We start from the raw sequence: 12,323 nt of genomic DNA on the forward strand, positions 1-12,323 counted from the left end.
AAAGTGTGGTGGTAAACTTTTTTTTTTTTTTTTTTTATACCATGGATGAGGTGATTTTTGGAGAAAGTATATTGTATTGTGATATACAATCGTTAACTTTACCAATGACCACAAAACGGTAACTGAAACTGCATTTCTCCATCTTCACGTATTCTGGGCTGAGTGCACTCTCTGTTTCTTTCTCAGCATTACAAAAATGGCAGCACCAAAACTGCCAATATCTATACTCAATAATACTACAGTTAAATCAATGGCGAATGATGGCAACATGCTTCGTTCTCCTCCTTCGAAACCGCTGCAGCGCCCAACCATGTCAGCTTTCGAAGCTCGTGTCTCTCTCCTCTTCGCGCTCGCTTCGCAATCTGCTTCTGTCTCTCAACGAGGTTAATTATGAAATTATTTGTTTATAATTCAACGAGTTTCAATTGATTTTTCCGTTTTTGTCTGGAATTTTCTAGGTTTTCTAGTTTGATTGATTTTAGGTATGTTTATGTGCTTTGATTATGTAGTTGTGGCAGATTTAGTAGCTGAGACTAGCAAGTATGTTGTTCCGAAGCGATTTGAGGGTCGGAATCTCGAAGAAGCTTTAATGACTGGTACTCCTTCATCTTCCTCTTAGCTTAGCCTCTTTTGTTAATTATTTTACTAATTGTAGCAAGTTTGATTAGTATTGAGAAATTTGATATTGTAATTGTATATTGGCATTGAGAAATTTATTTACATTAGCATTGAGAAATTTATTTACATTAGCATTGAGAAATTTAATTTACATGAATAACATAAGGTTGCTGGTTTGTGCAAATTATTTCATTAGGAGAAGTCATTCAACTGTTAATGATGAAAGTTTAGTAACATAGTTGAGTAGATCCGCTTAGGCTAATATTCTGACATTTAAATACAAGTCTGATAAGAAGATTATACAAGTGTTAATTGTAGTGTTCTAGTGTTTGTTGAGAAGCGGTGGATAGGGAGTAGAGTTTCCGAGTGTATCTTCACTTATTTATTGAGGTGAAATCAGCTCGTCTAGCAGCTTCACAATCTAGCCACCACATAATATTTATCTACTGCTTGCTATGCTTACAAGAGAATGAAAAGGAATGGTTTAAAGGAACATAAGAGGATGGTTGTACCCCTATTGTTTCAATAAAAATTGAATTTGTTTTAGGGTAAAAAAAAGTTATAACTTTCTTTATTTTATAGCCCTCATTTTCTATCAGCATACTCTCATTCCAAGTCCTAAATTTGTCACTAGTTGGTCCTTTTTTGAGAAGTAAAGAAAGAAGAGGGTGTCTTTTGTTGTGGGGATTTCGACTTTGATAGTAAAGACAATTGGCTAGAATTACAAGTAAGATTGTGGAGTATTCATAACAACAAATTAAAACAACAACGCCATAGCCTTATTCCCAAATGCATGAACCAAGAGTCTATCTCATGTGTTCATCCACAAAGATCCTCCTCCTTGAGCATGAGACAAGATGATATTGTGGATTATATTGGTAAAAGTAGGAAAAACTTAATGAAGGAAATTATGGCAAAGTAGACAAAAGTATTCACAAGAAGTGATACCATTCTGATGCATTTGTCTTGTGTGAGAGGATTTCCATCAGCAAGAACATCATGCATTAGTGCCTAACGGTCGCAGATAAATTTTGTGGCTAATTCTAATCCAGTAAATTTTGAAGAATTTGGCCATATCAATTGTACTACTTTTAAGAATAGCTTCTATTTGTTGTGATATATCATTCCACTAAAGCTATTAATGTTTTTTGGGTCTTGTTTCTAGTTCCGGACCTTGAGACTGTGAATTTTAAGGTGTTGAGTAGGAAGGACCAGTATGAGATCCGAGAAGTTGAGGTATCAACACTTCCAAACCACATTCTTTATTTTGTTGATAAGGAATACTTAAGAGTGTCAACTTGTAACTTAAGTTGCCTAGTATCTTTTCTTCATTGTTACAAAAAATATTGTTTTTGTGAATTAATGTTGTTCTCTGTTTGAGTTCAATGAGTATAATAGAGGGAGAATTTGCAATTGTGCATACTTGTTAAAGCACTATCTCTACTCCCCAACATATGTGTGCATTTGTTTCACTTGAACTAATTAGACTTATTGAACCTAACATGCCCTAATTTTACCTTATGTTTACACCTGATTGGACCTGATAACCTTGATTAGCCAGAAACTTATTTTCAAAAGGTGAAGAGAATGCACCCTAAATACTTACTCTTAGTTCAAATGTGTTTGTGCAATGATTTGTATGTGGAGAAATAATGTGTGATTTTGTAAAGTGCAAACATATGTTTGGTTTTCTTATAGCTTTTTTAGCTCAGATTGGAGGAGGGAAGCATAGAAGTTTTATTGTTTATTAGTCTGTTTCCTTCTATTATGTTGCTTAGACTTTAGTTAGTATCTTTTCTGTATCTTCGTTCACTTTTCATGTATTGGTTGGCATTGAGCCTTTGAGGGTAGTGTTTTGCTGAAAACATTTCTTATTTTCACCTTTTGTGTTGGATTCCAGCACTTTGAGTTTTTTCATGGTGGAAAACTATCTCACTGGATGGGACAAACAATATTCTCCAGTTCTCCACTACACAATTTTAATATTGTGGAAAACTATCTGCAAAGTTCTACTCATATATTGTTTTTATAGTAGCATTGATTATGCAAGTTTAATACTTTGTATGTGGTAGCATCAGATTTGCTAGTTGATTACTTTGAATGTGGTAGCATCATTCTCCATACATTTGCAATCTCTTTGTCCATTCCTTATGAGCTAGTGCTTCTAACTATTAAAGATTTTTGAATTTGCACTAGCCTTACTTTATAGCAGAGACAACCATGCCTGGGAAAGAAGGCTTTGATTTCTTTGGATCTTCTCAGTCCTTCAATATGTTAGCTGAGTATTTGTTTGGTAAGGTATTCATCAATATCTCTTTCAGTCTTTTGAGTGTTATCTCTTATTTTTGTAGTGCAAGCAAGGGTGGTCCACTCTCGTAACTTGTGTACTATATTGTGCTGAGATTGTGGCTCTAACGTGGATTTCACTTCGTAGAATATAACAAATGAGAAAATGGAGATGACAACACCTGTTATCACTCGTAGGACATCTGATGGAGAGAAAATGGAAATGACGACCCCTGTGATTACAAGGAGGGTAAGAATTTATCATTCTAGTTCCTATTTTCTGCTTACAGTTTCTGCACTATTTTTTTTTCTTTTTATAACAGGTTACTTTGAACTATACTGGTCTTTTTTGTGTTGTCACATTTAGCTGCCCTAGAACATTATTTATTTATTATTATTTTTCTGCAAGTTTATATGATTCTTCATGCATTTGGGCTTATGGAATATGTCAAACTTATTAGGAAAGGGGTCAAGAAAAATGGAAGATGTCTTTTGTCTTGCCTTCAAAATACGGTTCCAATTTGCCCATACCTAAAGATTCAGCTGTGAAGATCACTGAGGTGCCAAAGAAAATGGTTGCAGTTGCTGCCTTCTCAGGTTTGTCCTCTTATTATTCTATGAGGAGAAATGGAGGGAAAAAAAAAGATATCATTACTGATTTTGACTCTGAACTTAAACCGGAAAAAAATACTGGAGGATAATATGTTTGATAATTGGCCATTGGCAGCTTAACTAAACATATTGAAAATAACATGGCTTAATAAGGATATCTGAACACATGGAAATATCTATCTACAAATAACTAGTGTTGCTATACTAAACAGGATTGTGCTTAGTATATAGTTGTGATTGATTTCAAGTATCGTATACTACACAAACAACCTGCATGCAGCCCGAAAGATAACATACCAGACAACGCTATTGTGCAATCCAGCTGCATCATATTTCTGAAGTATACATCCATATACATTTTCTTGTAACTCTTGTATCCGAGTTTTATTTATTTATTATATTATTATTGTTTCTGTTGTTGTGATGTGAATAATATCTTCACAGCACAGAGTTCTGCCATCCATGAAATGCTTAAATTAGATTCCTGATGGCTATTTATGAAACAAGTAACAAATTAATTGCACTTCTGTCAATTCTGAGCTCCATTTATTTACTGTAGTAGTCTGAGAGATAAGATAGATTGGAAAACAAAAATTAAAGACAGTTTTTTAAGTTTTCTGTATGGACAACTATTACACCAGTTTCAGTCCCCCTCTGCATTTCACATAAATCATTATTAAAGGGATGGTGGCCTTGAGGATAAAGAATATAGCCATATCCTATTGGCAATGTGCATTTAAGTGTCTATCTTGTTAGAGAAACTTTACCCAATGAACTCTTTGCTAAAAGCAGTAAAGCCAAACCTATCAAGGTAGTAGAGGTTAGAAAGATCACGTCTTGCACATGAAGAATAGCATTGATTGGTATTAGAAGAATATTCCAAGAAAAATCCTCTGAGTATGGAATGTTAAATTTTGAAAAAGCTCAGGACCTTTACTCTAGGGTGAATTGAAGAGGTTTTATACTTTTGAGTGTGCTTAAAAGTTGCTCACCGGATGTTGGTATGACAATATTTTCTTGATAAGATTCTATCAGCTTGGTTGTTTCTCTGATATCTAAGATTATATTTCTTATTGTTTGATTCTCTGTGCAATGCTTGCTTAGTCTAATGTTTGATATTCTTCTACTCATGGTAAACTTGCTCTAAATAATTTGTTGTAATCTTATAATTGGAAACTAGGTAATGTCACTGATGAAGAGGTCAAACAACGAGAGTCAAAATTGAGAGATGCTCTGAAGAATGACTTGGAGTTTGAAGTTAAAGTGGGAGCTGAAGTAGAAGTTGCACAGGTAATACCATAGGGTTTCTGAGAATGATTTGGTAGAATTATTAAATTTTTGACCCCTACTTTTTTCCCAGATAGGTAATACATTCTATTTCTAATCAAGTGAATAAAGTAGAGGTAGAATGTTTGGGGCAAAAATATTCATTTTTTCATAAGCAGAGTTTTTCCAAGTGTTGCTTTGAATTTAACTTAAGGTTTTATTTTTGCAGTATAACCCCCCATTCACACTTCCATTTACTCGCCGTAATGAAATTTCTCTAGAAGTTGAAAGGAGGAACACTAGTTCTTAACAGCTCATACGAGATCCTTGAATGGAGCAGCACCAGATTATAGTCAATGACTTGATGAAGAACAAAATGATGTAAGAGTGTGCTTAGATCCTTTGAATGTGTATATATACAATTATCTTGTAATATAATTTATTTATGTATTTATCTTTTTCCTGCCTGTAGTCAATTTACAACTATTACCCTATCACCTTGGAAAAAAAAAAGTGTACCATCTTGTGAGTTTTAAACTTTCAAACAATGTGAATATCATTTAAAATAATTTCAGGGCTTTGCAATAAATTTTGGGCATTATATGGTGCTAGTTATCTGTCGTACTCTTCCAAACTCATAGTTACATTGTGGAGTGATTGTGTATGTATGTTTTTACTAAAGTTGTATGAATATATTTGAGCTTCAATATGCCGAGTTTGCTTGAAATGCTAAGAGAACAATTAGATTTGTGATTCCTAATATGTTTACCATGCAGAAGGCCATTTCAATTATTGTTTGCTCCCAAAGTTTACCGTCAGTTTCTTCTGTCGTTTCAGAAAAGTGCTCTGAAGGTTAGCACCTGTTTCAGATATGTTTGTTCAGCTTCTTAATCCGGTCCTTTCAATTTCATATCACTTTCATATCAATTACGGTTTGAATTCAATTCCCTTTCTAGGTGAAATCCTTGCACTAACAGATGTTTGAGAACCACAGATTATGATTCAGATAGTTGCTCCAGGAAATAGAATGGTTTCTTTGGAAAATTTCTCCTCTTTTTTGAATTCAAAACATCAGTTCCCTACTCTTAAGCACTTTGATAGGATTGAGGCTTCCTGATGAATGCAAGTATTTTCTTGGCTGACATAATAATAATAATAATAATAATAATAATAAATAAATAAAATAAAATAAATAAATAAATAAATAAACTTGGAAAGTGGAAATTATGGAGTAGCTTAGTTGACGAAAATATTATGAGTTAGTATTACTTTTCATTAAATGGGAGGAATTGCTTACCTCTAGCCAAGTTGAACTTTTTATGTGGGAAGTAATATTACTCATGAAGTCATGATTGATCAAACAACTTTTTACTCTTCCTAGGAATTGGAACTACTTAGGAAAGTCAACTTCTTAGGAAGTATTACTTCCAAAGGCTCCTATGTTCATGATCTTTTGATTGAACATAGCACAAATAGAAAGTTGATTTTTTTTCCATATGATTTCATATAATGATAAAAGTTGTTTGGTTAATCATGGGAAGTAAAACACCCCGCAAGAAGTTTAACTTCATTCTAGGGGGAACTATAACTTTCTAGGAAGTGATTTTATGGTGTCTTCAATTATTTTTGTTTCCTTAATTAGTTTTGTTTCTTTGTTTATATTACGTAAACCAAACAAGCACTATATTTGCTTATAGTTGCAGATTACTTTAGGCTCAGTTCACCATTGTTTGGGTTTGCTTTCTCATTTCTTTACCAGTCTTCTTTTCTTTCTCTGCTGGTAGATAAGCATGACCCTTGTGGTGCCAATGGGGTTGATAGATGTTCCACTTATGTTTATTTTCTATTTTGCATTTTTTAATCATCTTTCCATCTTATCACATTTTTGTTGTTTCAGTTTAATTTAAGAACCATTCATTCTATATTTACTATTCAATGCAGAAAATTATTATCATGTTAAATGTCATGGTAATAATTAATTGAATCTAGTAGTGGGTTTAATTATGGAGTATGAATATAAAACTCGAGATGATGTAGAATCAAAAGGTGAATGATTTGTAAGATAGAAAAGAAAATTTAGGAGAAATAAAAAAAGAGAAACTAGTTCTCTATATGTGATGATCAGTATTTGAACATGTCAAACCCCTGTATTACTTCAAGGCCCCAGGTTAAAATGATTATCATGCAATAGGTAAGAAGCAACAACTACTTTAACCAATTTTTTCTGAGGTTGCTATTATGAGAAGTGTGGTGGGGATTATAGTCCTACCTAGTAAATTTGCCTGGTCAACCACCAATATATCATGGTGCTGGTAGTGATATCTATTTCTTGACTATGAAAGTAGTATCTGTTGTAACTTACACATATTAACCATCCATTTTCGCAGGAGTTGAACATGCCATTGCTAAAGAAACCTTTTGTTTTTTGTTGTCTTTGATTGTAATGGACTTGATCAAACCTTTGACTTAACTGTACTTGCTTCTTTTGAAGTATCGTGCTAGTTGATACTTTTCCAGGCCAAGGGTATGGTGAAATACTGAAATACTTGATGTGTGTTATGTTATGGTGTTATTCATTTATTTCTGTTGTCAAAGACATTAAAGCCTTTGAAAAGAGATCATTAGGTGATTCTTCCTTGGATTTTCTGCATAAACTGCAGAGTTCTTACCTTGAATTGAACATATAAATAATAGTAATTCTTATAACTGACATTTTTCCTTAATATAATAACTGGAATGATCTTGTAAAAATGCATTGCATAGAGTTGGGATCATATGGTTTATATACTCTCTCTCCTTTGGGATCTATGCACCAACAATTACCATCATCTATAGCGGATTTCATTATTTGCATGATTTGTGGGTAGTGTAGATGTACATGATCTTTCCTCAAAGAGTCAGATTAATTTTGTTTTGGATCTTTAGAAAGTGTAAGCTGGTTAAGGCTTGACTAAATTTATTTGTGCTATTGATTGTAGGTTCTCCTCCTGATAAGCTTGTTATTCCTTAGGTTAAACCCGACTTTTCAAACGTTTCCTAAAATCTAGTTGGTAAAGTTAAGTTTGAGAAGAACAGGTAGGTGCTGAAGTAATAATCAAAGAAAGAGGGTACCATGGATAAGAGAATTAGAGATTAAGGAATATAAATAGAAGATAAGAAGAGTTGATTAGAAGGTAAGTCTGTCCTAGAGATGTTGACAGCCATGCCAGTTGAAAGACATGCTCTTTAACACCAACATAGCTGGACCAATTAGGATTATTTTTACATACATCACCCTACCCGAGTTATGACATTCTCTTTTCACTTTAAACTTTGATTTTCTGTGCCTGAACTAGACTTGCCTAATGAAGATCTATGGTCAACGCAGACAACTTCTTCAGTATGCCTCCATAACAGGTCTGAAGCTCTGAACTGCAGCTTTATTTGTACTTAACTTAGTTAAATCTGTGTAAGTGTTACTAGTTACATGACCTGCCTTGACACAATAAGAAACTTGTATGAAGGTCACGTTCTGTTTTTGAAGCTGGGAATCTTAATTTTTCAATTTCCTGCATGTTTTTCCCCTCAACAATGGATCACAAAATGACTTTTTTTTTTTTTCTTTCTAATAATATCTTAAGAGTAAACAAATTAGTTTTAATTAACCATTTAATTATTTTGTTTAGTCACAATAAAAAAAAAATGTATTTTTTTTGTTTAGTTTATGTGTTTACGTGTTGTATGGGAATCATTAATCTTCACCAGTCTCCTGTATCTGTTTTCATGCAACGTAGATGACTGTATTGGATGCTGTAGGCATGTAGATGTTTGGACAATGAACAAAATAGACACAAAAGCAACACTTGAGAGTAAGAATACTAGCTAACAGAATGTTTTGTATTAATATGTTAGATTGTATGGTGTTGAAACAAAATATATGGAAACACTTTGTATTAGTCTACTTCATGTATGCTTTTTAAAGCAGGCATCCATGTCTTGCTTCCATAACTCTGCTCATCGAGCTTCTCAGTCCGACACCTATCATTCTGTGGCTTTGAAACTAGTTCATCCAGTGAGACAGCTCCTTTTTCTAGCATCTCCTTCAGCTCTTGCTTGCTGATGACCAACTTTATGGTTAAACTTTTGTCTTCGCTCTTACTTTCTTTCACTTTTTCTGGTTCAGCAAACCTTACCTTCTTTTTAACCTTTGGAGATTGAACTGGAAGAGGTATAAGATAGTACAGGTGACCTGCCATCAATTCGATATTTGGCTTCATATATTGCAGGACTGGAAGATTATCTGACAGTCCATGTCCCTGGAATTCTGACAACACGTCGATTACTCTCATGGATGCTTTGTATTCGAGTATCTTACCATCAGGTTTCGCAACCTGTACTAGTTTTCCTTGTGATCTTAAGCAATTCCCCATGACTGAATGGCTTTTAAGTAAGGATATTTTAGAGATTAATATGAGAATGAGAACTATTTTTACTGAACTATCAATGGATTATGTTATGGAATTTACAAATTTAAAGGCCAGTGGCTAAGAGCTTTATATACAAGTCTGATTTCTTCTGACCCCACTTCTTGATTTGGTTGATTTTGAGTTGGACTAAAAACTTTGTTTATTGCTCACTTTTTGTGAAGTGATTGTGACTTGATTGAGAGTTGAGACAGGATTATCCCATCAAAAAGCACTAAATTTATAAGTTGTGCAACAATGTGCTCTATTGTCGTTATCTTGAAAGTGACTTGAACAACATAATAAAACTCTGTTTTTACTTCTTTTGGCTGGTTAGCAAGGTAGGAGTAAGGCAAGACAATCCAATCCTTGGTAGAAAATTGCCGTAGTGGTAGCACACGGCTAATTGGTTATGGTGGCATACTCCCTCCATCCCAATTTAATCACTACACTGACTTTTGTACTATTCATATAATAATTTCAACAGTTCACTAATATATAATGCATAGGTATGTTTGTGATATTAGTCATTTTGATGTGTAAATTCATTTATAATTCATGCTAGAAAATTATTCAATATAATGATTAAAATTATGTGTTGAGCCATTGAAAAGTATGAAAATCAAACGTGGCAATCAAATTGGGTTAGAGGGAGTACATATTCGTAGATACACTTTGAATGATTTTAATATATATCTTACAGTAAATACCTTAATGATTTTAATATATGTCTTATAATAATACCTTAAATGATCGTGGTGGTATATTAGATTATCGTGAATCTCATGATGGTATGTGCACAAGTTGGTAATTCTCAAGTAGTGATTTTATCATTGCGGAGCAAGTTGGGGATAGTTTTTGGATTCACTGTATGCCATATTCATTTGTTATGATTAGCTACTTTATTTTTTCTATTTTGTTTTTTCTAGAACCACTAAGGTTAATTAGATAGTGGGCGGTTGTATACAGCCTGATTTGCTTGACTATTGTATTGTAAAATTGACTATCTTTTTATTGTAGGAAATGAAGCTCATTGGATTAAGAACGCATGCTTGAAGATATAGATAAAGAATTAAGTCTTTGCTTTGGTCTTGGTCGGTAAAAGCTTGAAAAGCATAGCTGATCTTTCATATAAACATAGGGCTGTTAATCAAGCTTTAAAAGCCAGAGCAATATAAATCTTTTGTTTTAAGTTATATCTTTCTTTTTTCGATAACTTAAATGTTCTTTCATATTTTAATAATTTACAAACTCCAAAAACACAAAAACAATAAGGATACTACAGTATATATTTTTTTAAAAAAAATTTAAAGTAAAACTATGTGAAATGTAATTCGAAAAGATTTGGCCCTGTTCTAGACTTCTAATTGCCTTAATTTCATTTATTTAAAGTTAAATAAGGGGTTTTTTTATTAAAAAAAAAAAAAAAAAAAAAAGAGTTATCTAAATTCAGTTTATAGACAAAATTATACTCCATATGAAGAACGCATTCTTATTGTAATCATACTCGGGATAAAGTAGATAATGTGTAGTTTATTGGAACTACTAGAGGGAAGAAAAATATAGGATGGATGGAAATTACTAGCTGCACTTTTTTACCGTCCAATTGTGTCTTTCAAATTCAGGTAGTGGAACTTGCTTTTGATTGCTTTACTATTTGAAACTTGGGTTATGGAATTTGTACTGCTTGATGGCTGAATTAATTCTGTATTTACCTTAATTATGTCTCCTTATTACTTTCTTGGACGCCACTAAATAATGGCATAATTGGGTTTGGATTAGGTGCTCGAGTCTTGGCTGTTGTCTCAATTAGTGCTTGGTGATGGGCTGATGGTGTAAAAGTCTCAGCATTTTTGTGTATGTGAACTCTGTTGTTTTCTCAAAGTCTACCCCACATTGGCCATTGCTTAACATGTTATAGTGCAATGCTGGTGGAGTTGAAAATAATTCATTGGGTGGCCGAACTTATGTTGATAATGTGTATTTATTAGGAAAACTATGATAAAACTATGGCTGAGAATAAAGTTTTAATGAATAAGTGACTAGTGTGCGATTCGAGTGATGTCCTGCATGGAACTGATGGGAATCAATAAAATGCAAAATAAAATATAATCAAAGTTGCGTAGGAGATGTATTTTGAGTAAAAATAAGAAAGCATAAATATGATTATTTTGGCTAAGATAGTAAGACTTAAGCTAGTTATTTCAGGGGTGGAAGGAGGGTTTCTAACCAATTAAATCAACTTTGATTCTCCTCTTAAGTTATTAAGTGATGGTCATAAGTTCAAACTATATAAAAACCATATACACTTCCATACTTTAATACTTTTTATATATTACCTCCGATTTTTTTTAGTTGCAATTTTGGAATAAAAATCGGAGATAGTATATATTACTCCGTATCATATTTTAATATTTCATATACTAAGGACTCTTGGCACATGATGAAAGAGTGGAAAGGTACTTTTAAGAAGTACAATTGAGAGTTATTTTCCATGAAATACAAATATACAATTACTTAGTAAAACCTTACGTTTTTTTTAGAAATGAAGTCGCAAATAATTTAGGTTGTAATACATGTCAGCGTGATGGATGTGCTTATGTAAAAGATACGAAGTACATAATGAAAATATCCACTAATGAAGTAATGATATATCCACTAGCAGTTAATCTCATGATTCATGCTTTACTTTGAGGAGGAAAAATTAGCCACTAATAGATATTGGCCAATACACCGTAGAACTATTAGTTAAGAGAAAAAATACAAGTTAAATTACTAGGATAAACTTTTGGTGTGTTTATCCTAAGGGTAGCAAACTAGCAACATAGTTTTTCCACCAAAAAGTAAGGACATTGAAGCCAAAAAACTTGAACTAGGTCTATAGCTTCAATGTCCTTTATTTATCCATCTGTTTTTAGGGTTTTCGTTTACTTTAACCCCGAAAATGATTATTGGGTTGTCTCCATTAAAGCATTGAGATCTATATCCTCCACTGAAGCTGCTTCGAAATTCTACATTGAAGATGGTGTTTTCCATTTTTTTAAAAAAAAGATTTGGTTTTTTTAATCAAAAATATATTTATCTAATGATCTAGCACGA

The 12,323-nt window shown here is 33.0% G+C and overlaps 2 protein-coding genes across 5 annotated transcripts; one reads left to right on the forward strand and one right to left on the reverse strand.

The window, feature by feature from the left end:
* Positions 1 to 97: 97 nt before the first annotated feature.
* Positions 98 to 10,260, forward strand: LOC145572542 (heme-binding-like protein At3g10130, chloroplastic). Of its 4 annotated transcripts, XR_014096880.1 has the most exons (10): positions 99 to 383; positions 510 to 596; positions 1,784 to 1,854; positions 2,815 to 2,916; positions 3,053 to 3,154; positions 3,366 to 3,501; positions 4,697 to 4,806; positions 5,012 to 5,163; positions 5,559 to 5,634; positions 10,245 to 10,260. XR_014096880.1 is itself a non-coding variant. In XM_081631508.1 (8 exons), the coding sequence occupies exons 1-8, from the start codon at positions 197 to 199 to the stop codon at positions 5,090 to 5,092; spliced, it is 867 nt and encodes a 288-aa protein (XP_081487634.1). In that variant the 5' UTR covers positions 98 to 196; the 3' UTR covers positions 5,093 to 5,243. The 4 variants fall into 4 exon arrangements, 2 of the variants coding, with proteins under 2 accessions (XP_081487634.1, XP_081487633.1); XR_014096881.1 differs by lacking the exons at positions 5,559 to 5,634; positions 10,245 to 10,260 and adding an exon at positions 5,358 to 5,421; XM_081631508.1 differs by lacking the exons at positions 5,559 to 5,634; positions 10,245 to 10,260 and having other exon boundaries at positions 98 to 383; positions 519 to 596; positions 5,012 to 5,243.
* On the reverse strand, positions 8,715 to 9,191 carry LOC145571292 (uncharacterized). The gene has a single exon (XM_081630353.1). It carries the CDS (start codon positions 9,189 to 9,191, stop codon positions 8,715 to 8,717), a length of 477 nt encoding a protein of 158 aa, XP_081486479.1.
* Positions 10,261 to 12,323: the final 2,063 nt, after the last annotated feature.

This window comes from Chenopodium album, chromosome 12 (genome assembly GCF_948465745.1).
Source record: "Chenopodium album chromosome 12, dcCheAlbu1.1, whole genome shotgun sequence".
NCBI lineage: Eukaryota > Viridiplantae > Streptophyta > Magnoliopsida > Caryophyllales > Amaranthaceae > Chenopodium > Chenopodium album.